The 25,825-nt window shown below is 53.4% G+C and overlaps 9 protein-coding genes and 1 non-coding gene across 10 annotated transcripts; 4 read left to right on the top strand and 6 right to left on the bottom strand.

Annotated features, from left to right (window-relative positions):
* Nucleotides 1-333: 333 nt before the first annotated feature.
* BDW74DRAFT_147519 (NAD-dependent epimerase/dehydratase family protein) lies at nt 334-1,767 on the top strand. Its single transcript, XM_073723557.1, has one exon. It carries the CDS (start codon nt 339-341, stop codon nt 1,368-1,370), a length of 1,032 nt encoding a protein of 343 aa, XP_073587218.1. The 5' UTR covers nt 334-338; the 3' UTR covers nt 1,371-1,767.
* Nucleotides 1,768-2,083: 316 nt separating this feature from the next.
* On the bottom strand, nt 2,084-3,469 carry BDW74DRAFT_147518 (uncharacterized protein). Its single transcript, XM_073723556.1, has one exon. The coding sequence runs from the start codon at nt 3,360-3,362 to the stop codon at nt 2,145-2,147; it is 1,218 nt and encodes a 405-aa protein (XP_073587217.1). The 5' UTR covers nt 3,363-3,469; the 3' UTR covers nt 2,084-2,144.
* A 558-nt stretch (nt 3,470-4,027) lies between these two features.
* BDW74DRAFT_175176 (uncharacterized protein) lies at nt 4,028-6,472 on the top strand (the record flags this gene model as incomplete). Its single annotated transcript, XM_073728248.1, has 1 exon — nt 4,028-6,472. The coding sequence occupies one exon, from the start codon at nt 4,028-4,030 to the stop codon at nt 6,470-6,472; it is 2,445 nt and encodes an 814-aa protein (XP_073587216.1).
* Nucleotides 6,473-7,258: 786 nt separating this feature from the next.
* On the bottom strand, nt 7,259-10,507 carry BDW74DRAFT_166154 (P-loop containing nucleoside triphosphate hydrolase protein; the record flags this gene model as incomplete). Its single annotated transcript, XM_073726513.1, has 5 exons — nt 7,259-7,757; nt 7,875-8,175; nt 8,233-8,500; nt 8,564-8,822; nt 8,862-10,507. 5 exons carry the CDS (start codon nt 10,505-10,507, stop codon nt 7,259-7,261), a joined length of 2,973 nt encoding a protein of 990 aa, XP_073587215.1.
* Nucleotides 10,508-11,191: 684 nt separating this feature from the next.
* BDW74DRAFT_147514 (uncharacterized protein) lies at nt 11,192-12,249 on the top strand. Its single transcript, XM_073723555.1, has one exon. The coding sequence runs from the start codon at nt 11,380-11,382 to the stop codon at nt 12,031-12,033; it is 654 nt and encodes a 217-aa protein (XP_073587214.1). The 5' UTR covers nt 11,192-11,379; the 3' UTR covers nt 12,034-12,249.
* A 907-nt stretch (nt 12,250-13,156) lies between these two features.
* On the bottom strand, nt 13,157-15,055 carry BDW74DRAFT_175173 (FAD-dependent oxidoreductase; the record flags this gene model as incomplete). The annotated part of the gene is made up of 3 exons (XM_073728247.1): nt 13,157-14,098; nt 14,161-14,678; nt 14,758-15,055. 3 exons carry the CDS (start codon nt 15,053-15,055, stop codon nt 13,157-13,159), a joined length of 1,758 nt encoding a protein of 585 aa, XP_073587213.1.
* Nucleotides 15,056-19,558: 4,503 nt separating this feature from the next.
* On the bottom strand, nt 19,559-20,818 carry BDW74DRAFT_175171 (alpha/beta fold hydrolase; the record flags this gene model as incomplete). Its single annotated transcript, XM_073728246.1, has 2 exons — nt 19,559-20,384; nt 20,457-20,818. 2 exons carry the CDS (start codon nt 20,816-20,818, stop codon nt 19,559-19,561), a joined length of 1,188 nt encoding a protein of 395 aa, XP_073587212.1.
* A 629-nt stretch (nt 20,819-21,447) lies between these two features.
* BDW74DRAFT_t61 lies at nt 21,448-21,527 on the bottom strand. The gene has a single exon. It is a non-coding gene; the product is annotated as a tRNA-Arg (tRNA).
* A 388-nt stretch (nt 21,528-21,915) lies between these two features.
* Nucleotides 21,916-24,089, bottom strand: BDW74DRAFT_175170 (Zn(II)2Cys6 transcription factor; the record flags this gene model as incomplete). Its single annotated transcript, XM_073728245.1, has 2 exons — nt 21,916-22,154; nt 22,217-24,089. 2 exons carry the CDS (start codon nt 24,087-24,089, stop codon nt 21,916-21,918), a joined length of 2,112 nt encoding a protein of 703 aa, XP_073587211.1.
* Nucleotides 24,090-24,476: 387 nt separating this feature from the next.
* Nucleotides 24,477-25,536, top strand: BDW74DRAFT_175169 (HpcH/HpaI aldolase family protein; the record flags this gene model as incomplete). The annotated part of the gene is made up of 6 exons (XM_073728244.1): nt 24,477-24,617; nt 24,700-24,851; nt 24,918-25,153; nt 25,208-25,338; nt 25,387-25,436; nt 25,509-25,536. The coding sequence occupies 6 exons, from the start codon at nt 24,477-24,479 to the stop codon at nt 25,534-25,536; spliced, it is 738 nt and encodes a 245-aa protein (XP_073587210.1).
* Between the last annotated feature and the right edge of the window lie 289 nt (nt 25,537-25,825).

Genomic DNA, 25,825 nt, shown 5'->3' with positions numbered 1-25,825 from the left:
CTTTCTCACTCTTGCATCAAGGCCACGAGAATCTTGATTCTGTCCGGACACCGGGCCATTCTCTTGAATCCGACATCTACTCTACAAAACAAGACGAATAAGATGCCGCCATTTGGAAAATGATTGGTGCACTTAACGTTATTAGCCGAAAGAGCAGCCATCCCGCCAGCTTAATCTAGGATTGGTTCTGGCCATACTACCCTGGAAAGTGTCCGAAGATCATCCGACATTTGTAATCAGACCGAGCTCGGCGATTTATTTTAGTACCTGTACCTATAAACGTCATTTCCAAACCTAACCTTCAACATTCCAAACCTGCCCCGTACAGCCTCAAAACCATGGCCCGCACCGTCCTCGTCACCGGCGCCAACGGCTACATCGGTAACGCCGTCGCCCGCGCCTTCGCCCGCGCCGGCTGGATAACCTACGGGCTGGTACGGTCCGAGTCCGCAGCGCGCTCGTTAGAGCATGAAGAGATCATCTCCGTGCTCGGTCAAATTGATGATATTACCTCGCACAGCTCCATCCAGTCTCAGCTCCCCCAAACCCTCGACGCTATAGTCTCGACAACCGAGAACCTCACGGACTATGTCACCCACCACAAAAACACCGTTACTCTCCTGCGAACCCTCGCCCTCTCCAGCTCAGCCAACGGCATAAAACCGCTCGTGATCCTCTCCTCAGGCTGCAAAGACTACGGCGTCGGCCCACACTACGCTGACGTCCCAGATCTACACCCGCATACTGAAGAGAGCCCCCTGAACCCTCCCGACCTGCTTAGAAACCGCACAAACATGTCCCTAGACATCTTCAAGCATACCGACGCCTTCGCGCCCGTCCTCGTCAGACCCACAAACGTCTACGGCCGCTCGGCAAGCTATTACCGCGGGTTCTTCGAAGTCGCATCCCTCGCGAAGAAAGAAAATCTCCCGCTGGAGATCCCCGTCCCGCCAAACTCGGTCTGCCACGCCCTGCACGTCGACGACTGTGCGGATGCGTACGTTGCGCTGGCGGCTCATCCTAACCGGGCTGAGATCGAGGGTGAGATCTTCAATATCTCGGCGCGTGAGTACGAGACCGTTTCCCAGATTGCGGACGCATTGGTGGTCGAGTATGCCCTTGAGGGCGTGGAATATGTTGAGCCTGAACATGCGGGGAATGTAGGTAAGGCGTGGCCGCCTGCGCTGATCGATTTCCCGCAGTGGACGGGGTCGGAGAAGATACGCCGAGTCACGGGGTGGAGGGATGTCAGACTGCCCTTTAGTGAGGTGGTGGGTGTTCATAGAAGGGCTTATGAGGCGGCTGTTGCAGTTGGGCATGAGAATGTGAGGAAGATGGTTGAGAGGGAGGGGATGTTTAGGGGGGAGTAAGGGGGGCCCCGCCCAAGCTGGTTGAGTCTTGTATATTCCATGTACCTATATTCACGAAGATTTGCAGGCGTGGTAGATGGGTGACTGGACATGGAGCCGGAGATAGTGAGGAATGACCGGGTCAGGGCACAGGTTGGCAGCGGCACCTCATCTCCGAGCCACTACCCTACGGTTCCGAAGGTTGTCTGGACTTACTGTCCACTGAAGATTAAAATCATTGATATTCGTCTCCCTTGCTCATCTCGGCCTCTATCATAGCGTATTCGGAGCCATACCCCCCGGGGCCTGTGGTATACCCCGATCCAGAGCTTGAGGAACATTGGCCCATCTTGACTGCTCGAAGAGAGCTTATCAAAATCAGAGCTCGAGAAGAGGGAAAGGTACCCTAGGGGGTTTTGGTCGGGGAAAGAAGCTCGGAGTATCCGGCCTGCTCTACCTAGGTTGTAATGATGAAACTCAGCGTACGCTTGTCCACTGTCTTCAAGCCTCTCTTTGTATCATGGATAGTGCCGACCTGGGCCGGTACCGTATTGTCCCGTTGACACGCCCGAAGCTGAAGGAGCTATAGATCCCACGAATGGGTGAGCTTTATTTATGCTATAGTTAGGTAAGCGGTGGGAGGGATGCAATTTATGATCACTTCGCCCTATTCGAGTGAGGGAGGCATCGGTATGGATGAGTTGAGGACAAATAGAGAATCGAAAGGAAGCTCATCATCCATGAAAGAGTCTTGGTCAAGATACATTATAATATGACATATATACAGAGTATCATCTAGATATCATACTCCTCAAACCGAAAATTCCAAATCGTACTGGCAGAGTTATCAAACCCATACCCCTTCGAGCTTGTCGCCCCAATGTGCTGCAATAACGGCGGAACAACAGCCCATCGGGTCCAGCCCTCGGCATCCGCAATTGTCTCAATCATCATATCAACCAGCCAATCCGTCGTGAGATCCGTGCGCTCCAGGAACCGCGGTATAATAGCGCGCGGGAAGACCAGACCCTGCGAGCAGCAGCCGTATTTGTTCATCTCGTGCACGCCAGGCGCAATCGGCCACATCGTTTGCCGACCGGCGAGGAAGTGCAGGGTAATAGCGGCGGGGATGAGGACTGCAGATGTGAGGTAGACGGCGCTCATTGGTATGGATCTTAGCTCAGATTTGAACGTCCGTTTTGCTGCTACCATCGCCCCAGTGATGGAGGCCCAAATGACGAACGACCAAAACAGGTATCTCGGCCACTCTTCGCCGTTCCAGCCGAGCAGGCCGTCGATATAGAAGAGACGCAGGTAGATCCAGTCGCGCCCGGCGGTTCGCAAGTGCACGGTTTCAAGCGCGCGCAGGGCAGCCGGGAACCAGCCCTTGACTGCCAGGGTATCGTCTTCCAGCATGGCGATGTACTCCGCGCCGCTGTCATAGCATTCCTTCATGAGGGTCGTAAAGTCGTAGATAGTTTTGTTGCGGTACCACCCGCCCTCCTCCCAGTCTTTCAGTTGTTCAAAATCGGGGTCGTCGGGCGAGTACGTTAGCAGCCGGTCGGGGAGCGTGTCGACCCATTTCTCCGTGTATATTGGGTGCTCTGTCGGGTCCGTATTGCCAACGCGCAGGTAGAGAAGGAGCTTGCTCCGCTCCAACTCGCTCAGCCCCTGCAGCACCGACGCGACGGTCAACCCGACGTATTCTTCGCCGCGCCGCTTGACCGACACTATGCCCATGCACATCGCAGCTTGTTGTCCGGGCATCCGCGACGGAGGCGCTATGTCGCCAGCTGTGCTAAGGTATGATTCAGCCTCCGCGACGCGCTTCGCTGAGTATCCCCGTTCATAGGCGCGGTCCGCGTCGAAGAAGTAGGACGTTGGGTCGCGGTAGCTGACATTGTGGTAGTAGCGGAGGGAGAGGAGGCAGAGGACGAGGTAGCCGAAGACGAGGGCGCCAGTCGCGGAGAGGGAGAATCGGCCGAAGTGGAGGTACCGCGAGATGTCGGTCATTCCTGGGGTCGGTTGTCTGATCGTCGGATCGCGAAACGCCGCTTCGGGTCGCCGGTGGTAGCTTGATTGGCGTGGTACAGGTTGTCTAAGACATATATGCGATAACGATATGCAATCTATGATGGAAAGCGAAGAGCTGGCGGTAATGCGATGGCGAGAGAGATGGGGAGTCGGAGATTCAGGAGCTCAGCGTGCTTTCCCCGGATGCTGACCAATCACATCCCAGCCCTAAGCGCCTTCCCCAGACGGTGCATAAGTGCAGGCCATGATGTTTCATCCGCCAATTTGGAGAATTGTGGCCAGTGTTAATATCGATAAATATAGCCATGAGATGGATGGCCCGGAGAACTGGATCGTACCTGATCCCGGCGCGTTGCGAGGCAAGCTCTGCTATCAGGATTGGGTCGGTTCGCTGATGGGACCCTGCCTTGTTCGATGAGTTGTTCAACGAACCTGTTTCATGCCCTTAAAAAGAGACAGCGCTATCCTAGGCGCCAGGGGTACTGGCCCTGATAAGCCAGTTTCCCCCTGAGATGGCTGTCTCTCCGAACCCCGCCCATGGTTCATCTCAGCTTTGGCCTGCATATTTGTCCCAACGCCTTAGTCGAGCTGAGCCTCTTTCATATACATCTCTTTAAGTCAGCCCTTGCTTATGAGGCACAACCATGCGAGTGCCCTTTGGGAATGTGGCTCGCAAGCATACATCCGTGGAGGCCACCTCTACCGCGAGCACTGCCTCCTTCGACCATGACGAGCAGCCCAAAGTCGTCATAAAACTATCAATACCGGCAGCGCTCAGGTCTTGTGGAATACATCTCATTCCGATTGCTATCTCAAGCACAATCATTGCATTCAATATCAACGGGGCGTATCTCGGCGCAGACTTGGTGTCTCCCTTCAAGTCCGAGACGATCAGCCTGATGCTCTTCCAATTAGCCGCCAAAGCTCACGAAATAACAATCGTTGCCAGCCTCGGTGTGATTGTTCTGCACTATGTTCGACATGAACTTTTATTCGGAGAAGGGCTGCCCTTGGGTCTCCTAGGATCCGGGCTTGCGTTCAACCATCTGGAATATTTTTTCTCAAAAGAGTTCTTTGGGAGTCTGAGATATGCATCCGGCACCAGCAAGCCCCAAAGGATAGCCCTTGTTATACTCATACTTGTTGCTGGCATAGTGGCTACCTTGGCTGGTCCGGCGAGCGCCACGCTCCTGGTCCCAATGTCGCAAGACTGGAGCGCCGGCGGAACCCAGTTCTACCTGAATGGAACAGATGATCAGTTCTGGCCTGCTGATCTCTTTGGAGATCTACCTGAGCTGCAAATACTCTGCACGAAAGAGACTTCCACAAACCTTGGTATCTGCCCCGGAGCCGGATACGAATCCCTGCGAACACACTGGGGGACCATGAACAGCAGCACCTTTCAAACCCAGGACGTCCGTCCCTACGCAAAAGAAGTATCGGGATCAAAGTTCTACTGGCCCGTCTCGAGCCCCTCGTCATTTATCCCTCCTCTCTACGCCCTCGGGAATACCCAGCAAGCGCCTAACGGGAGGACCTCGTTGACCCAACCGCACGCAGCAACAACCGTTATTCTACAAAAGCTAGCAGAGGACTGGTGGAACGCCCTCCAGGAACAAAAGGGGCTGACAAATAACCAAGTCGACGACCGGACAGCCTCAGCAACATTCAAAAAGGCCATCACCGTCGCGCGGTGCGGCGAGCCACAGGAACTGCGTGCTTCAGATACCATCGTCGAATTCCCTTCTATTCACGGCCGGCTCAACTTCGCCGATGCCCTATCCTTAAACGTTACCAGTATAAACAACACTCGGACGGACCATATGCGCTTCCAATGGGTTCACCTCCCCGCCAAATTCAGCGCCGCCAGCATAGGAGGTCTTTTTGAAACACCCTGGTCATCAATATGGACAGATGAACCATCTAGAGCCGTGATCGGGTGCACGATCCAAGCAGGTTGGGTTCCGGCAACGGTTTATACAGATAAGTACACTTTTTGGACGGGCTGGTATACAGGGGACATCCTCTTCGGCGACCGAACGCCCGTATATAAACCTGCTTCTAGCGAATCCACCAACGGCCGCGTTGCATTTGGCGATAAATGGCTTGAACTCTTGACGCCCCCTGCCCCGGCCATAGCATCAGAAAGAGATTCCTGGCACCCATCAACGATCGAAAGCATTCTCCACACAGCGGGGGCGACATCACCCCCAGAAACATGGCTGGCAAGGGACACCGCAGCCTGGGAGCGCGTTTCGCTCGTCGAAGCCATTATCTGCAGCGTTATTCTCGACGGGCTAAGCCGGACAGGGAGTCATCGCGTCTTCAACACATCCGGTTTACCCAACAAATGGTCGATCGCAAATTACAACCCCCTCCCAGACTTCAACGCCCTCATCCTGGACAACAAACCCGCTCTCAAAACCCCTTCATTCAATGCAAATGAGTACATCACTATCAACGCAACAATGCAAATTAGCGGTTTCTCCTTCCAAGCTTCACTAGCAACTTACCTGTCCATGTCCGTCCTCCTAATCCACATGGTCATGGCGGCACTACATACGGGCTACATCGTCGTGCAAAGACATACATCCGGCAGCTGGAGTACAGTCGGAGAACTCGTTGCTTTAGCCCAGAACTCGCAGCCCGCATTCAATGTCCTTGCCAATACAGGCGGCGGGATCAAGCGCAGCAGGACATACGCGCAGGTCGCGAGGATACGTGTTGTTAGACGTCCAGGCAAGGATTCCGATGATGAGCAACCCGAGCGGATTGAGTTACTCTTCGACGACCCAGGTCCTCTTGTCAAGAGCCTTGATGCAGGAAGTGAACAGCACATGCAGCAACCAGGGAGCGAACTGCGGCGCTTGCGTAATACCCGCCTATTCCATCCAGCCACATGGCCGAGGCCGGATATACATATTCGGACTCAAGATTCTGGGCCGAGGGACAGCAGGAACTGGCCGCTTCCCGGGTCTACGGAGAGACTGGTGTCAGATGGCGATGCGGAAAACGGTGGGATCAAGAGGGCCGAGGAGATGAGGGCTCGGGTTGTGGCGAAGGTGCTTTCCGATACGCGGTATTCGTGATTAATATTTCTGAGTTAGCGGATATGTGGGAGTCTACCGTCTGAATGTCCATATATAAATTGATGACTTGTGGCGTATTTACAATAAAGAGATTTTCTCCAACTCCGCCTACTTCAGGTACCCAAGGTACTGGTATTGTTGGTTTCGATTTCAGGTAGCAAGAGATGCAGTACCATAGTATGTGGCACCATCCATCGGTATGCTATGCCATCGTACCCTTTCGCGCAGACCAGACAACAAGTCCGTTATTCTCTACTAAAGCAGATCAAAACGCACATCCAAGCTTAACATAACAGAAGCTACCATACCACAGCACTGCACCAGCATCCCCGAGTCACCAAGTCCCAAAGTACTATGCTTATTCTACCACTATCGGGGACCATCAAACAGGACAGACTCTATCGCCGCGCTCGTAATCACCCAGCCGAAGCTCCTGTCACGAGTAAAGTCAGTTACGAGATGCCAACTGTACCATGGTAGTAATGAGGTATGTATGGTATTGATCCAGGGGCACACATACCTCAAATGAATAGTTGTGGAATGTTCCGTTCATGCATAAGTTTTGGTAATGGTCCATCGTTGTGCTTGCAGAATCTCTTTTTTGGAAGATTGATCTGATGTGGGCGGGTGATACATGTAGATGTTAGAGCAAATATCAGGTACATTGTTTGCGGTTGTAGGTGCGTGGTTCAGTCCCCGCCGCCGTACAAGTCAATGGATCAGGGAATAATTATAGTACCTATCATACTGCATAGGCCAACGCCACGGAGGGGTATCAAAGTCTACCTACCGATTATGCCCTTTTGTGCTGGGCGCGTCACTCCAGGGTACTTTCTGCGTCGAGGAACCGAATTTGGACGTGGGTGGATTCGTGAACGAAGGGCCCCCGAAACCATTATTCCCACGCGTGGCTGGACTTCCAAAGAGACTATTCCCAGATCCGCCAGGGCCAGAGCTGGAATACATTGATTGACCGAATGCAGGCGTGGATGGGTTCGTTGCTGGGCTACTTCCGAATGAGCCGAACCCTGCGCTGGAATCTGTAGATGTAGACTTGTCGCCGAGAAAAGAGTCCCTTCCAAATGTACTATCATTTGCAGAGAGGGTAAATGCAGGCTTCGGCGGAGGCAGGCTTGTAGCAGCCGGTCTAGGTGTACCGAATAGACCGGTGGAAGTCGGAGGCGTGGGATTCTTGTATGACGCGCCGAAGAGGCTAGAGGGCTTTGCATTTGCAAAGAGGGAGTCACTAGCTGGAGTCGGGGCCGGTGAAGTGGTGCGAGATAGACTTCCAAATAGATTGGGAGTGGTATGAGTGTTGGATGTACCAAAACCAGACCCGGTTACGCTTTGGGCAGTGCGGCCGAACGTACTGGTATTCGGTGTAGCGGCATCTAAGACTGACGGCTCTCGAGTTTTGTCTTTGGCGGCTTTTGCTGGCGAGGTTGCTTTGCCTGCCGTTTGACCAGAGACTGGCTGGCTGGTGGCACCAACGGATGGAATGCTGGTCGCGGCCCTGGTATGAGCAGAAACGCCTATGCTAGCTGCAGTGCCGGGTTCATTGGCAGTAGGAGACTTCGATTGGGCCCCGGCTGGAGCGTCTAGAGATGCAGGAAGAATGGGCACGGGCTTCTTGCCTAGCGAGCTGACACTACTTGAACTCTCAGAATTCGGTTTCGATGATGTATTCTTAGAGACCTTTGCTGCTGATATAGTTCCGTTAATGATTTGTCGTGATCAAATAGAGGGAACAAAGGTCATACCGGAATTTGATGATGGAAGACTGCCCAGCGGAGGCTGGGGTGGGCGAAAGACATTGAACGTCCGCATACCAGCTCGCAACTTATCCAGTTCCTTGCTAAGCCGCATCCGCTCTTTATTGACGAAGGATGGCTCCGCGGCCAGCTCATGGATTTGGCTTTCATCCATGCCATTGATAGTCTGACTGGTGAAGATGTGCTGCAGGGGTTCGAGGAGGCAGTTCTCTATGGCCAGGGTCGCGACGTTATCAACAAAGGTCACAATAGCAATCTAGAGCAGAGGATCAGTATTATTACTGAGGTTAATCAGCCGAAGGAACAGAAAGGCGCTCACATCATAATAGGCCTGCATCTGGTCGACAATCTCGCCGGCCGCGAAGTCGTCGCTAGTTGTCTCAAGGTCAGCAATGGCTCTTCGGATTTCTCGCATCCTGTATGAGGCTTCATAATCCTCGTCGTCATCATCACCATCGTCATCATCGTCGTCGTCGGAATCAGCGTCAGTGTCATCGTCAGAGTCAACGTGCCCAAGCGCCGACTTGAGTGACTGCAGCAGACGAGCCGTTCGTGCCTTCTGGATTTGATTTAGGAAGCTCTTTCCTAGCGGGAGCGGATGGCCTCGCTTCGTGTACGCAGTGAGCTCCTCGAGCTTATCGAGCAGCTTCTGTTTCATCTTCTCTAGCTCTGGCTCGAGCAGATCCTCAGTGATGAGCGATGAAGTGTGCTCGTTCGTCAAGTGCCGTAGAGCCAGAGACACGAAATACCTCACGGCATCCCACGTCCTCAGCAGATGCATCTTCGCCAGATCCTCCCAGGGCTGTGACTGGTCTCGAAACAGAACGCCCACGAGCAGTTGATTAGCCTGACCAGGAAGTTCGATTCCTCGGCTTCGGCGTGCCAGATCCTCAACTTCACTTTTGAGCGCATGGCGACGCACGATCTCCGGGGTCCAGTCCTCCATGTACGGGTTCTCGTTTGAAGCTGCGACAGGAGCATTGTTCCCAGAGCCGCCATCCCTGATGGTTCGCCTGCTGCCTCGGATCGTCATCGCCTCAGCAAAGTACTCGTTGAGCTGTCGAACGACTGCACGAAGAAGGCTGTTGTCGTCTTTGACTCTAGTCTTGTCTCCCAACCCAGCAAAGAAGCTATCGGCGTACATCCCATTCAGGGCCTGCGCGGTGATCCGTTCAAAGCCGCTGCTGATACCGAGGAGGAACCCGCGTTGCTGCTGGAGGGTGGATCGAGGAGAACCCAGTTTGGCCAGTTTCTGCTCGCGCTCGGAGATCTTTCTCTGGATGTCTGCGATCAACCCGGGCAGATTACGCTGGATGTGCTTCAGGAGAACACTGCTCAGACGACGTCGTAGACTCTCCACTCCAACGTTTTCTCGCGACACCGTTGCCCATTTGCCCTGGTTGAAGAACTCTGTTTCCTGCTCATCGCGCTCGTCATCAGTGACATTGCGAGTCTCGAACGATCGATTGCGGAGCGCGTGCCAGCCGAGCTGTAGGTGGATCTTTTCATTGCGTATGAATGCAAGATAAGACTCTTCCTCATCCGAGTTGGCCTCCAGGATGTCGGGTTGGGTGATGATTCCCAGCGTACGCTCACGCTTCTTGTCGAAACTCTCCGCCATATTCAAGACCTCTTGCAGATGATAGTCGGTTTTGGCACTGACGACCGCCAGAATAATACTTCTAGAGTTTTTCATATACTTCTCGGTCAAGGAGCGGACGATGCGGATGCCCTCGCTCCCCTGCTGCTGGCTGGTCGAATAGTACAGACCCGGTAGGTCAACGAGTGTCAGCTCCGGTTTGTCCGGGCCTGAAATCTCGATCTTGAGCGTATCATCGCTGAATCCAGAGTTTACGCTCTCTGAAATGCCCATACACTCTTTGGCCTCTTCTATCAACGCAGGAAGGTTGCCGCCGTGCGAAAGCCCTTCATGTGTAAAGGCGCGAAGTCTCTTGATCTCCGCTTCGTCAACGCGTGACGGACCAGGCTCAATCGCAATTTTAATCTTCGAATGCTGACTGCGTCTGAGAATCACCTCGGTCGCAAAACGCGTACAGACGTTGCTTTTTGCTGGAAAGCGAACGCGCGATATCGCTTCAAGGACAGAACTCTTCCCACTCGACTGGTTACCGCAGACGATCAGCTGGGGCAGCTCCACGAGACCGCCGACGCCGATGGTGCGCAGCTCATCGATCTTGTCGAGGAGCTTGGATTGCTCTTGCTGCAGTTGCCGTAGGGCTGCGTCTTCGGGTATGGAGGCCATAATGTGCGGCTATATGGTCGCTCCCTCTCAAATCTGAATGAAGAAGAGGGGGCTATAAGAGTGCCCATAGCGACCACCATCAACCCCTAAATTTCGAGATGAGGGAGCACCTTGAAACCGGCGGCGCAGTGAACTCGCATTAGCTTGTTGGGGCTGTGTCTTGTCCAGCAGGGGCTCGATGGACCTGATAGGCCCCCAGTGCGCGCTATATTAGCGCCTGCCTTATCACGATGGTGATTGGCATGTCCAATCAATATCGCCCAATCATACCACCGAGATCAGTCCTTGTAATCTTACGATCACGATCTGTTCACGATTCTGTTAGTTGTACAGAGTAGCAAGCATGCAGTGGCCAGGCCGCCAGTTCGTCGTCTGCTTTCGTGTTGCCAACTCACCCCTGCACCTATGTGAAAGTCTCTAGACCTGACCATTAGCATCTGGCTCTATGGCCAGAGTTCAGCAGATGGTAATGGATGCAGGGAGTAATCCTAGCGTGATCTTTCGACATTCGACAAAGGCAGTTTCGAAGCAAACACCGCCCCGTAGCAAGGGACACGGTTGATTGGAAAGTCTTCCATAATGGAAACAAAGAGCCACAATAACTAAATGAGAAGATTCGCATTGTTGATGCAACCAGTATGTTGGATGAAAGAGGCCTTGGGCTATATAAAGTCAGCAAATATGCCTTGAGTGCATTACTTAACTCAGCAGACCTCGTTCTTCCATTGCCCAATGCCACAAAGTTCATCCCTCTGTGATTTCATCCAACCTTCACCACGTCTGACGAACGCGATTCCAAGAAGATTGCCAGCGACTTTGCCTTTTACCTCGACGAGGCCAAGGTGCCTAACCTCCTCTTCGGATGGCTGGCCATGAGTCTGGCCGGCGGCAAGGAAATCTCTACGGAGATCGACTTTGTAATCCCCAAAAAGCAGATGCCTGCTGCTATCATAACCCTGACCGAAACAGCCAACTACCCTCTTTGCCGAGATTCAACCTGCAACGAACTCAACTACGACCGCGTCACCGACTACTGCCAGGACCAAGACCTGATCATGAGCTCCAACCGCTACCACTCGGTGCCCGCCGCGCACTTCCACCTGCAGAATAGCAAGTTCATCTTGTCCCTGCATCTGCAATCAACTCTGCTCTGGTGGCTGAAGGAGCTCAAGACTGGACCGCCCACCGCCACCGATCCCGACCTCATGCTCTCCAACGACCCTAGACTCCCCCCGCCCGAGAAAGGCGGATCGGGCCCATGGCCCGGCAACCTCTACCACCCGACCAAGATCCTCAGCCCGAGCTCGCTGACCGAAGCCCTGCTCATGCTCTTCTGTCAAGATTTGGCGCGTAGGGTATTCGACGAGAATAACGGTGAGGCCGATCGCCTGTGGCGGGTGTGGGCGCATATGCTGGCCCCACTGCACGACGAAGTGGACAGCGCGCCCGTCAAGAACGTCACACCCAAGTTCAAAGAGGCCTGGGACTGCTTGAACGGCCGCATGCCCGAGTTTCAAACGCACTGAGATGGCATCCGCAAGCTCCGTGATCAGATGGCGCTGGCTGGTGAGCTGGGTCCGCTGGTTGATGCGAGCACGTACATCAGCCCTGGCGACTATTGAGGTCTTTTTATTATTGCTTTGCTGCGTCACTCGTTTGCTGATGGTTTCTATGTCTTTTATTTTGGTTGTACCTTTCTGTCTGGTTGATACTACAATGGGTAGCTGGGTGCTGTCTTTGCTCCTGGTGCTTTTTTCATTTATTCTTTTCACTATCCACGTTTTTCCGTGGTTAAACCTTTTTATTATAGTCTAATTAATTTTTATTGATTATCTAGATTTCTTTACCAGTTCATTGGTTGCTAATAGCAAATGATGCTCTATCCTCCATCTCTCTGATTGGCCCAGTGACGCTTGTCATCCTATGGTCTTCATTTGTAAATAAAGCCCTAAGGAGGGGCACTTACGCCCTTCATAGCTCTGCTACTGATAGAATGACTAATCTGTACATCCCTCGTAAGACAACGATATGCTTTCCAAAGTTCCTGGTTTAAAACCCCTAACAAATATGACCAGATATCAGGGAGGAATGAATGCACAATGGGTGTCAGACACCCCAAACAATGGACAATGGAACTCTCGAAAAGATTGTTCTAGAGTCCACGTTCAGTGCCCCTCGCTATCTGGTACGCTTTGCTTGGGGAAAATATTGGACATATAGTGATACTTATGGTAATCTTCCGACGTTAATCCTCACGCTTGAGCCCCAGGGCTGGGCCTATTGGTAGCTGACTGGGTCACCTCCCACACAATGTCTTTGTTTGGAACCACAGGTGTTGTATTAAACTTACTGTAGACATGATGTGCAGTTCAGATTGACATATATTGACAGTCACTTTTCATTGATTACCAAGCTCTCAGCATGACCCCTAACATATCACAATCAACATCACCAACCCTGACTGATCCATGACCCTGCCCTCTCTTATTCGCAGAACCTAGACAGTGACTTTGAGGGCGAAGCAGAGAGACACCACGATCTTTGCATCCACAAGGTCACAGGAGAAAGTATTGCTAATCAATACAACAAACATACCCTCTCTCCATCCTCAAACCCTAACCCCAACATATCCATCTGTATCCCCCTACCCTACCTCACCCGACACATCTGCTCCGCATCCCAGTCCTCACTTCCTACCCCCAACGTAACAACAAACAAGCCATCTTTATCCCACTTCCGCTTAACCTGCCTCAGCCGTCCATAATTCCCATCCCAAAACGCCTCCGGCCAGTCCGGCTCATCCCAATCCGCGACATTCGCATAAGAGCCCAAACTCGGCCTCTCAATGGCCCGAATATCCGTCATCGGACTATCAGGGCCGAACCGTTTCGCCGCTGAGTTCGCAGGCACCGCCCGTCTCGCTGAAACGTACAGGCCCACATCGCGCCACTTCGGACTCAGCGCTGTGTCGAGGTCCCGGTTGTCGCGCAGCTGTCCGCCACCCGTCATGAAGAACTCGATTGTGTCGCCCGGTCCGTATGTCTGGTTGAAGACTGTGTCGGTGATCCGTTCTGCACCAGACGACGTCTGGTAGAATTTCTCGGAGAAGAGGACGGAGCCCTCGATGCGCCCGTACGGTGGGACAGGCTGGACGGCGTTGAAGAAGGAGGAGAGGTGCGCGTAGGCGGTTATATTCGCTGTATAGAACTGCCCATATCCCGCGGCATTAAGCGCATTGGTCAACTTCGTGATTTCCGCGCGCTGCGGTGCGGACAGGGCGTCGACGTTGGGAATCACGGTCTCGCTCTGGATGAAGGAGCCGTTGGCCTGCGTCGAGGCGAGGACGTACCCGCTCGTCTTGCCGGACCGATCGGCCTTCTTGATGTTCGGGAAGGCGCGCACGATCAGCTTGCCGATTTCGAAGATCGTCTCTTTGGTCCCGCCTGCGTCGATGCGCAGTACCACGCCTTTTAGGTCTGGTAATGCCCGCACGGTCGTGTTCACTGCTATCCCAAAGGTGCCGCCGCCGCCGCCGCGCAGGGCCCAGAACAGGTCTTTGTTTTGGAAGGCGTTGGCTACGACGAGGTCGCCCTACATATCTGTGTCAGCCGCACTGCTGAAGAGTAAGGGAGGGTAAGGGGAGAGAGACATACATCCGCCGTAACAACATTAAACTCAACCGCATTATCCGACGCCATTCCAAACGCCGACGCGAGCAAGCCCAACCCACCACCCTGGATATACCCGCCCGCAATCCCAATCGTATCGCAGATGCCCATGATAGAGGTGAACCCATCCCGCACCATTGCATCCGTGAGCTCGTGGATCTGCACGCCCGCACCAATCGTCACAACGCGGCCAACGGATTTCTTTCCCTTACTAGGCACGAAGTCGTCTGTTGCAACGATGCGCTTGAACCGCCCCGTGTTGATCTGCAGAGAGTCCGGGGCCGCTGAGACGCCCAGCCCGCCGTGTCCGGTATTCTTGATCACGACGCGGAGGTTGCGCCGCTTTGCGAACCGCACGGCCGTCTGGATCTCCTCGGTTGTTTCGGCGAGCACGGCGTAGAGGGGGATCCGGCCTTGTTTGCACGGCGTACTTCTGGGCGTGTTGATGTCGCAGTCTGTTGCGCCTTCGCCGGTGCTTTCCCAGTTGGTTGTTTGGAGGGCTCCTGTACAACAAAAAGTCGTCAGCTACACTCAGACTACCTATGAAAGACGGGGGCAGGTGTAGGTAGGGTTGAGGGGTACCTGGCTCCGCAGCCCGCCAATACGAGTTCCCAGTGTTGGCCTGCGCATCGGCGCATTCAGCTGCGTCATATTCATTTCCGTGGCAGACGGCGCCGACGGGGCGGAGATGGATGAGGTTGCCGTTGATGCTGCGGTTGAAGGCCGCCCAGTCGTTTTCCGACGGCCAGCAGCGGTCGTTGGGGCGGCAGCGGCATTGGTGTGAGGGGGTGCTGGCGGAGAGTGTAGGTTTGCAGAGGAGGAGGAGGGAGAGGAGAAAGAGCGAGGCGATGGCGAGGGGACGCATTGCGCTGCGGGCCATTCTGACTTGGGTCTTCCAATGCACTGAGGCTTGGTGCTTTGGATTGGGGGAGTAGCTGCAGGTAGGTAGGGTTTTATATGGTATCCAGCCCGGTAAAAAACACCTTACCTCATGATGCAGGCCAGGTGAAGGCGCATTCCCGACCTGACCTGGCTTGCCTAAAAATAGAGGCGGGCGCGGAGAAGTTGCGATGTTGACTGCCAAGGGCGATTTTCGATGTCTCGTGGACTACCTAGCTAATGTTTTCAGCAGACTCGGACTGCTCCTCGACGGGATTTGGATACATACGGTACGCTGGGTCTGTCATGCTCGGGTTGGCGTGGTGTTTGCCCGTCCCCGAGTGTTGGGCTCGTATTCGCTGCGATGACGGGGATGATCCTGGTGCAGAGTACAAGGGTCGCAGGTGGCAGTGGCCATGTATACGGAGTACACTGGGGTCAGCTCTTGACGGCAAGGGGGCTGAGCGTGAGCTCCTGTTCTTAATAGTAGATCTCTTAGGACCGAGATAGTCGAACAGAGTTTCGGTCCGGGAACGATTGGCAGCTATATAAGACATACTGCGAAGCTTCGAAATCTGGTACAAGTGAGCGGATGCTGTGCGCGGGCGGGATGTACATTGTAGGTGTAGCCTGAGCACATTGCATGTGTTCGATGGGTCGAGTGATCTTCAGTCGGACTGCAGCTCATGCATGGTACCATCTAGGTAGGCTTCCATACCGACTGGCTCAGGACGAGTGTCTATGTGCAATCGATCGAGTGCTCTAGAACTCCTCCACCTGCATGGAAAGATGATAGTATGGTATAATAAAGCGAGGCTCAAACTGACCTAATTCTTAGCTAGTGATAAGCGGAAACTGTGGTAAATCCTGGCGACAGTTTCGCTTGCGCGTCCGTATAGCTGCGAACTTGAGAAAACGGAATAATAGACGCGATCGAGGGGTCCTATCGTCGTGCGCTGTCAATGCAATGCAGGTCAGCTCAGCTGAGCGTGGCCGCCCGCATATGGTTCGTATCCCTGCTCGGGGTCCGATGGGTCGGTCGGGGGTAAATTGTTGGGGTGGGTCGAGCCACCACGACACTGGAGCTAGGTATCTGATGCGAGTATACACTGTAGCCTTGTCTAGGTACCTCAGTATATGGTAGGCCTCTCTAGGCAGCCTAAAATCTACGCTGTAGCCTTGCTACCCTCTATTGTTTTCGTTCAGGCCAAGCCCTATTTAGGGCACAAAGAAAGTCATGTGACATGCAGGCAGTCAGCTGCAGCTTACCTACATATTGGCTTCACTCACCCTGCATTGCATTGACAGCTGAGCGGAATATTAGGCTCCCGTCAGCGAAGGAAATTACACCCTCCAACCTGTCAAGTACCGAAGCGACCGAGGCGAAGTTAAGTCCAGTGACACCTAGCGCAAGCCTCGCCATGGCCCTCCTCCTCTCCATCCCGCCATGCATCTGCGCCCCTGCGCACAAGTAAGACCTGGACAACCCCTACAGCTCAATACCAGAGGAGTGGTGTAGTGGCTGATATAGAGTGAACTGATGACGGCCTATAGCTATCACTGAATTCGCTTGTTCGGCCAGGTATAACCCCTGCCAAGGTCTCTAGGATAACCTTAGATTCAAGTACTTAGTACAGCACTGCGGTATTCTTTACCTAGGTAGCTCCCCCTTCCTGGCAAGGTGGCCAATGTAGTTAAAGTTCAATTAGGACCCTTCGGAATAATCTTTAGTGACATTAGTATAAAACCACGGACCCTACCATGTCTAAAGGTGCGACTTCGGCGCTGTGCGTAGTGCTGACTAAACCCCTAGAAACTGCAAAGACCGCCGATACGTTGGACTCCTGCAGTCAGCGTATCTCGCTGCCGCAATCAGAGTGGCGCTGCGTCGATTTGCTTTTCGGCCCCGGTTTACCCGCGTTGGAACCCAGAGTATCTCGGAAAATAAGCCCTGGCCGTATTGGCGCATAGACCTGCTCTTAGCTCGGCTCCGATGGTCCCTAAGGTACATGGATGGCAGTGGAGTGCCTAATCTGCGGTCAGAAGGAGGTAGTCAAGGGACGGCGGAATTTTAGGTAATGATTCATAGCCAAGCGTTGGAACGTCCTTCCTCTAATGAGAGCCCTTGGGTGAGATGGTGGAAATATCGCCTCATAATTCAGTGTTTTGCCCCTATTTAGTACTCAGTGCACGTTTTTTGTGTACAAGCTAGGCTAAAACACAGAATAAGATGCGTCATGCAGGGCAGAGGTACCTGTGGTAGTACCTACCTGGATACCACCATGTGCATGCCCTACCCGTTGTTGCCTGTCCTTCACATGTTCATCGCTACAGCGCATGGTCCATACCATATATATATCAGCGCCTTTAGGCCAATCTCTAGACTGGATTTACCATACCCCCTATTCTCTTAGCTTTTTTCCCCCAATTACTTTCACCCAGCCCTATGTTTACTCGATTCAGCTCAGCTCAGCCCATCTCGTATACGAATTGTGATCTATCAGCCAAGCCTAATATCTGTTCTACAACAGTAGAAATAGGAACAGCGGGAGTATATGCCCGAATTACTCCTAGATGCGCTCTCACTTCTCCAGAACGGAGAGCGTTGGCAATGGAGGCTGAGCTGATAGACCACTCCACTTATCATCTAGCCCAGGCCCCAGTCGGAGCTTGAGAAACACATCAGCTGCCAGATTGGGTTTCGGAATAGTACGGCTCGGGGCAGTCAGACGAAAGACGTAGTCCGACCTCGGTGTTACCATAAGCTAACTGCCGTATACGTATCATCGTCTGACTAAGAACGTGGCGCACTTAAAAACTCGTGCTCGAAACAGGCGTAAGATGGTCGGCAGCCGCTGTCTTTGTAGAATCAGCCGTGCAGGTTCATCTATGTTTGCATTTTTCCTGTCTATGTACCTACCTAGGTATGCTCCATGTTGTGCGACTCGTAACAAACACAGAGTCGAAGGGGTACACAACCCTGGAAGATATCGGCTTTTCGCGCTTGAATACTGACCTGAAAATGTCGGCGGCATGTAGAGTGGCGCCTACCCTATTCGCGGACAGTACAGCTTCTGTTGTATCTGGAGGCCTCAGTTGCACCGTCTGCGATAAACTTGGAACCACATAGTGTGTTTACCAAAAAGACTTCAATGTGATCAAATCAATTTATTGCAAGTCGGAGCCATGGGACTGGCCTCGAACGCCTGTCCTGCGCCGAGACCCCCAATCTGGAGGCTCAATTGGCTATTTTTGTTCTATCGCGACCGACAAAGGGTCTCAATCTATGGGAGTTCGCAGCGTCTCGCTAGGTACTGAGTGACTGGGACATCATGGCTTCATGATGGCACTAGGCAGACGCCTAGACAACGAAAACGATTATTTGATGATACCACATGTCACCCCGCATCTCCAGCCTGTGAAGGTTCTTTGTCTCCTCATCTTTTCATTCACCCTCACACTCACACTTACCCCTTTCCAGCAGTACTTATATCCCCATGCATATGCCCATCAAGCAGCCCAGACAGACTATCTAGTCATCAAGCACTAAGCCATGGCCCCTCCCTCTGTCTATTCCACCATGCATCCACAGACCAGCCCACAAGGACCACCTCCCACCACACAATCAGCCGCTAAGGATACAAATCGAGGGCTCCCTTGTATCGAACGAGAAACTCCTGCTAGGGATCCACTGGAACCTAAGCTACCTCGAGCCAACATTCCCACAGCCAGCAGGGCCCGAGCTAGCATGCTTAACCTACCGCGCAATCTACGGGCGTGACGCCAATCCAGACGTCGACAGCGACCTGGTCGTACGCGATGAGTATCTAGGTTGGGTGCGAGAGAAGCAGCCAGAACCTTGAGTGCGCCCGCGCTTACCCCTTTGCCAACCTTAGAAATTATGGTACTCCTCGTATCTAACAGTGGCAGTGTAATCGACTACTACGGCGTAACATTCGACCACCTCATCACCCCCGACAATGACTTCAATCCCGAAGTGCTGCAAATCAGCATCTCCGAAATTGATAGCGATAATGGCCTCTACGTAAATACGTGGCTGCTGTTCCCGGTTGACTCGGCCGAGTATTTCGGGAAGAAGATCCTTGCCGTGCCCCGATGCTGCCACAAGAGAAAGGGGACACAGGATCGCTGGCGCATTAACGCGCTTGTGGATCAGCGGACGCACGGAAGAGATAGGATGAAGGGGCCGGAAGAGTTTACGGTTGAGGCGGAAGATACGGAGAACAACGATTAACAGGGAGTGTGTGCGTGTTGCTATGGCAGAACTGTACCTAGGTACGTTTCGCTTCATACGATATGGTAAGTAAGGAAAACAAATTCCCATGTCAACCCTCCTAATCTAAAACATCTCTCATCCTCAACATACTACCATATAGTCGCAGCTTGAGTCTATGGCAATTAACCCCCTTCTTCCTTCACACTGCCTCTACCAGAACAACCCCACACCTTCATCGTTCCCATCTCCCAAGTTAGATCTCTTAGTTCAAAGACCCCACTCAGACAAATACTCAAAGACAGCCTCATAATGCCCTGTCGCATTCGTATGCAGCGTAAGCGCATGTCCACTGCCCGGCTGAACCTGCACGCTCACATCCACAGCGGCAGGAAACAGTCCCTCCCGGATAGCGGTAACATTATACGTCCCCTTACAATCCCCAAGGCACGTCCCAAAGTCATATTCCGCAAGCGCAAAGAGAATCGGCCCGGTATACTCCAGCGCAGGCTTCTCCAGCGCCGACCCAAAACTCACGAACTCGCCCGCTGTCCCGGTCTCCTTGATGCTGTCGGCGTATTGCAGGACTTCGGGATCGAAGTAACCTTTCTTGAAGAAGACTTGCTGCAACGCGCTGATTGTCCCTTGCACAACGTATCCGCTCCCACGGTCTCCAAAGCGAGAGGGATTACTCGTCGCCGCGTACTCGAGGCCGAAGGCGCGCTGTCCTGCTGCTCCGACCTGCGTATTGGGGATGAGGCCCGTTGAGACGGCGCCATCAGCGAGGTGCGGGTATTTCGCCAGGACGGAAATTGTCAGACCGGAGCCGTAGGAGTGTCCGACGAGGACGGTCTTGTTGAAGCTCGGCACAGTGAAGGGGAGAGATGACGCGTGCTGGACCAGGGCTCCAGACCGCGCCAGGGTAGCGATCTTCTTCAGAATTTCGACTTGCACGGGGACCTGCACGACATCATACGCGTCGGGCTTGTCGGAGGACCCGACGCCCAGCCGGTCGTAGGTTAGTATCGAGTACCCTGCTGCGAGTGCGGCGTCGACGTAGGAGTATGTTTCTGGGTGGAGGGTTGCGTCCCAGTAGCTGCGCCCGTGTCAACTTTGCCCATATACAAAATGTACCCCCGAAGGGTGTTCTGGAGGGGAATGGACAAACCGCTTATCAAACCCAAACCCATGCGTTGCAATCTGCAGAATGTCCTTCTTTCCTGCGTTGGGTCTGATTGGGACACAGAGCTGGGCGCTGATGTTGAAGGTCTGCTCTACAACTTTCGTGCCGGTGATACGTTCGGTGGCGTTTGGGGAAGACCAGGTGTCCAGGTCCCAGACGTAGTAGACGGCATCAATGTTGGAGTCGACGCGGGGGATGTCGTAGATGGAGTTGGTTGCGTTGATGGGGAGGGAGAGGGTTAGGTCGATGCAGGAACGACCTCGGGTGGTGTTTGTGGCTGGAGCTGGGGCCGCGAGGGACGACCGGCTCAGGAGAGACAAGGCTGTCAGTAGGAGGAGCGATGCCATCTCTGAAGGTTTCATCTGAATTGTGCTCAATTTTTGTCGTTGTTGTTCTGGTTGTTTTCTATAACTCCTGTTAGGGAGCGGCGTTGGCTTCATTTATATATAGATGTGCCAACTGATATTGCTGGAGATCAGGCAGCACCGTATAGATATAGACGTATACTCCCAGCATATTGTCATCTCGGTACTAAACGCATACGGGGTACGCGTGGTGGATATTGAGGCTGAGTGTAGTGATCTCACCGGGGCGTATGCGTATTCGGATGCCGACCAACCTGGCCCGGGACTCGAAGACGAACGAGCCGGGGTTCCTAAGCAAAAGCAGAAGTACCGATGTTCTCTAGATGCCTGATATCTTCATGAATTCCCGTTTGTATGTTCTTTATACGACCACTTTTGTCGACTTGCTCAGCAGGCTATTTAGGTGGGTTGTTAGGGCTGGCCGCCTACGGTGCCCTACTTCAACGGCGGCAAGCTGAACACTACCCCGTACCAACAACGCGTACGCAGGCCAGAATGAAATTATTGAGACTCAATTTTCCGAACAGGCCTTGTAGAATAAAAGACAACAAAAGAGTAAGGCATCCTCGGTGCAAGCAAAATAATGGCTTGGTGTAGAAAAAAAAAAAGAACGACCGAGGAGCGATTCGAACACCCGATCTTCGCCGTACGTAAACCGGAAAGCGACGCCTTACCACTAGGCCACTCGGCCGATCGTTAGGAAACTAATTCTGCTTTTTGGCAATATGATGTAATATATAGAAAAGCCTCCGACGTGAATACAACAATATAAATAATCTTTCTACCGCAAATCAGCTATAGCATTTCTGTAAGGAACCACACAAAGATATTCGCACTCATTTATTGAACCCAAACAACTCTACCTTTCCTATACGAAGAGTCTATCCAACGTCTCTTGGGTCCATGTCTTTGGCCTCAACCTTTCAGCCCGACCCATGAGGTGGCGGCGCCGTGCTTCAATGGATTATCCTAGAGAGAACATCAATGAGCCACTGGAGCACGAGATGACAGCAGAACCTTGTCAATGATCAACCTGTCCACTATATCTCTCCATCAAATACGGCCATTATATGCATCAGTCAAGGAGCAGACTCATCCATATCGAATCCTGTGATAGGGATCCCGATGTTTTCATTCATGAACCCGAACAGTAACTCCTGATCTAGCAGCCCTAAAGACCCAGAAATGTCTTGGAACGGGTACATGTGCTCCATGCGCTCGAAACTGTTCCCGCCATGAAGTAACTGCCCTGACCACCCGGAGGCAGTAGCAGACACCGGGTTCAGCGCAGGAGCTGGGGCTGGATCCGCAGCAGCAACTATGGGAATCCGAGTCCATCAGCAGATAAATTCCGAAACACGTCTTTGGGAACAGACTTACCGGACGCCTCGCGGATGTTCTTCGCGGCCATGAGCCTGCGAATAATGCCCGCCACATCCGCGGCCCCCGAATTCGGCACAGCCAACGCATCGAGGCATGCTAAGCTTGAGTTGAGTAGATTCGATGTTTCAATATTTGCGTCGCCACCAGAGGAACGGGACGCGGTGTTGAGAACATGGATGGTGCATGCCACGTACACCGCATAGCTTAATAGATAGCTCGATTTGCGCAGCGGGTAGATGGACTGGTAGCTTAGGGCTAGGGTGGTGATATGTTCGGCTGCTGCTGTGCACCGCTGCCAGGACGGAGTTGGGGATGAGGTTCTGGCTGTAACGGGGGTATCTGTGCGAACGCTGACAAAGGGTCGGTGAAGTAAGATGGTCAGCGAGTGATATGTCGTCAGGAGGATAATGCGGTTTGGCGCAACCGGGGTTGGCGGAGACTCGTTGGCCCAGGGCTCGTAGATGAGATGCGCGGGCAGCTCGCGATACCAGGATATAAGGGCCTCGTCGAGCGAATGAACTTCGTGAACATTGTCAGCGGGGGTGATACTAATAGAGTAAACCTTGTCAATGATCTGGGCCATAATATGAGAGAGGAGGCACAGCTGCTTGAAGACGGAGACTGAGTGAGCGGGTGGCTGGAGCGACGGGGTAAAATCACTGCTGGTTTCCTCGTCGTCGTACGGCTGCCACGGCTCCAGTTCTTCAAAGGTGTCCAGGAATTCTTGTGGGACACGAGCATCTTGAAGTCGGATGGTGGGGGGCCTGCCCAGATACAGGCTCTGGAGTTTCTCGCAGACAAAAGCGCCCCAGAACACACGGCGGCGAATCTCGATCTCTTCAATGTTATTCTTATCAATCGCAAGGTTAGCCTCTGTGTGCAGGTCTAGATCATAGATCATGCGCATCGCGTAGCCGGTATACAGCCAGCCCTTGGAAGTCATGCCTCGAGCTATAAAGGTGGACCCGAGCATGGTAAGCGAGATAACAGTAGGCACGCTTGACTTGACAAGCAATCCATCAGAAAGTAAGAGTTTATCACAACGAGAGAAGAATTGCTCCCCGGTTTCCGGGCCCGGGCGCTCAGAAAACTTCGAGGCGCAGGCGAAAACGGTGTAGAGGAGGAGATCCGAGCAGTAAGGGCCGCCATGCTCCAGCTCCCGCATAAACGTCGGCCGGTATGTTAGCAGGAACGTATGATGCTGCCGGCTCCAGTGTAGATCAAGCAGGTGCAGGACAAGGTCCGCAGGGATCCCTCGGATAGACGTGAGTCCTCGCAGCCGGTGCTCCTGCTGTCTCTCCATGGCGGCCGTGGCGACTAACTGATACCGCAGCGCCTCCGTCGCGTCTTCTCCGAGTTCGAGGGCCATCGCCTGCATAGGCCGCCTGGCATGCACTACGGAGGTTGAGCTGAAGATGCTATCATTCGCCGAGGGGTCTTCTTCGCCACGAACCGTCGCGCCGCTAAGACTATTCCCCCCTGTCTGCGGCGTAGGAAGCGCATGTCCCGTCCAGACTGGCAGCAGCTCTTGGCCCGTCAGTGACTGGGACATTGGGAGCGAGACACGACCGTCCTGCACCGTCACGGACTCAAGTAACGCACTTCGCTCCGCATCGTCTGCCCCCTTGAGGCGGAGAATCGTCTCTTCCAATGCCACCTTCTCACTCTCCAGCGAGTCGATACGGGCCGCCGAAGGCCGTTGCTTATGCGGGCCGTTGTGGTAAACACATGCCCGGTTACTGCTACGGCAGGTGGCGCAGGTGGGCTTCGCAGCATCGCAGCGGATTTTGCGTCGCCGACAGAACTCGCAGGAACGCACCATGACGATGGGCTCAGGTCGTTGCTGCTTACGGCGGAAGTGGTGAAGCATTGCCGGGTCTTGGCTTCTAGGCTGGCGCACTGTAGGGTATGTAATGCATCTTTCTTCCCCACACTGTGGTAAATGCTTAACCGGTGATTACGCACATCTGCGATGCTTAGCTTACTGCTGGGGCGGGGTTCGAGCGGGGAAGATTGCATCCTGTTGCCCTAGTTCCCAACTAGCCCTGCAGGCTTTCGCCCAGAGTCGGCATACGCGGAGTAGACGGAGAGAAACGCTCCGTTCGACGGGGCCTAGGGCCCCGCGTTCGCCTCATGAACAATCCTATTGCCAATAATGGGAACTTCTTGCTGAATATTATTATCAATCTCGCTGATACCCCAGTAGTGATCGTTCCGAAGCAGACTGCCACTAATTAGAATGCCACTTCCATCAAACATGACAACCCTCACTCAGACTATGAACCCAAACCTCCGCCTCCTGAACGCCTTGCGGCAGAACAAGAAACCCATCATGACCTTTCTCGGCCTTCCTTCATTTCGCACAGCTCAGATAGTAGCGCAGACAGGCCTGGATGTTGTACCCCCGCCCCTTCACCGACCAACCCAACGCCCCTACCCAGGGCAATACCCGGACTAACAATGAACCACCGGCAAACCAGGGCATCATAATCGACTGCGAGCACGGCCACATCAGCGACGACTCCATGCACAGCGCAACAGCAGCAACCGCAGCCCTGGGTGTCTCGCCGCTCATCCGAATCCGAATGACGCATAGCGACCTGATAAAACGGGCTTTAGATGCTGGGGCGCAGTAAGTCCTATCCCCACCAAACCAAATAAAGCACGGTCCATGGATATCTGATTGAGACTGCAACAGCGGAATCGTCGTCCCCCAAGTCAGCACCGCAGCCGAAGCTAGAGCCGTCGTGCTGGACTCGAAGTTCCCGCCTCACGGACGGCGCGGACAAGGCTCGGCGTTTCCGGCGATCGCGCATGGGGTCGATATGCCGACGTACATGAGGACCGCAAACGAGACGATCCTGATCTGTGTACAGATTGAGTCGAGAGGTGGGGTGGAGAATGTTGATGAGATCTGTGCTGTGCCGGGCGTGGGTACGTATACGTCCTGCACTGTGAAGAGACCTGTTAACAAATACCTTACTCTAGACATGCTCTTCATCGGCCCTAATGACCTAGCTCTCTCGTTGCTCGGCTATGTCCCTGCCCGCGGCGACGAGCCTGAGTTTGTTGGTGCGATTGAGAGGATTGTTGGCGCCGCGAGGAGGCATGGGAAGTGGGTTGGTCGATTATCAAATGATGGGTTATCGTGTAGAAAACACCTCCAGGTGTTTGATACGGTGGCCATGGGGTATGATGCGCGGGCACTTCAGAACTGGTATACGGCTGAGCTGCGGGTTGCGAGAGGAGCTTAGTACCGTGCCTTTCATACCTGACTATACTAAGGTAGTCTTAAGGTCGTGGAGAGTATCTCATGAAATGATAGAGCAACCCTGTCACACCCATGACGTTGTGGTCTCTATTTTATTGTAGAGTGAATGGTAATACGGAAAACCCATCATTGCTGACAGTGGAGTTTCTATATGGTATGGTACGTATGCACCTTTAACCCCCACTCATAGATTCCAAACCGAACAGCCCTGGCGTTGTTGAATAAACCAGTCTGCCCAGTTCATTACTTGCTGGCTCCTATGATAATCACAAATCTCACTCCCAGATGTTTCCACCTGAAGCATAGCCGTTCATGGATATGGTAGCTTCAATGTC

This window comes from Aspergillus multicolor (genome assembly GCF_047715735.1).
Source record: "Aspergillus multicolor strain CBS 133.54 unplaced genomic scaffold BDW74scaffold_4, whole genome shotgun sequence".
Taxonomy (NCBI): domain Eukaryota; kingdom Fungi; phylum Ascomycota; class Eurotiomycetes; order Eurotiales; family Aspergillaceae; genus Aspergillus; species Aspergillus multicolor.
This window is presented reverse-complemented; position numbering and strand designations above follow the sequence as displayed.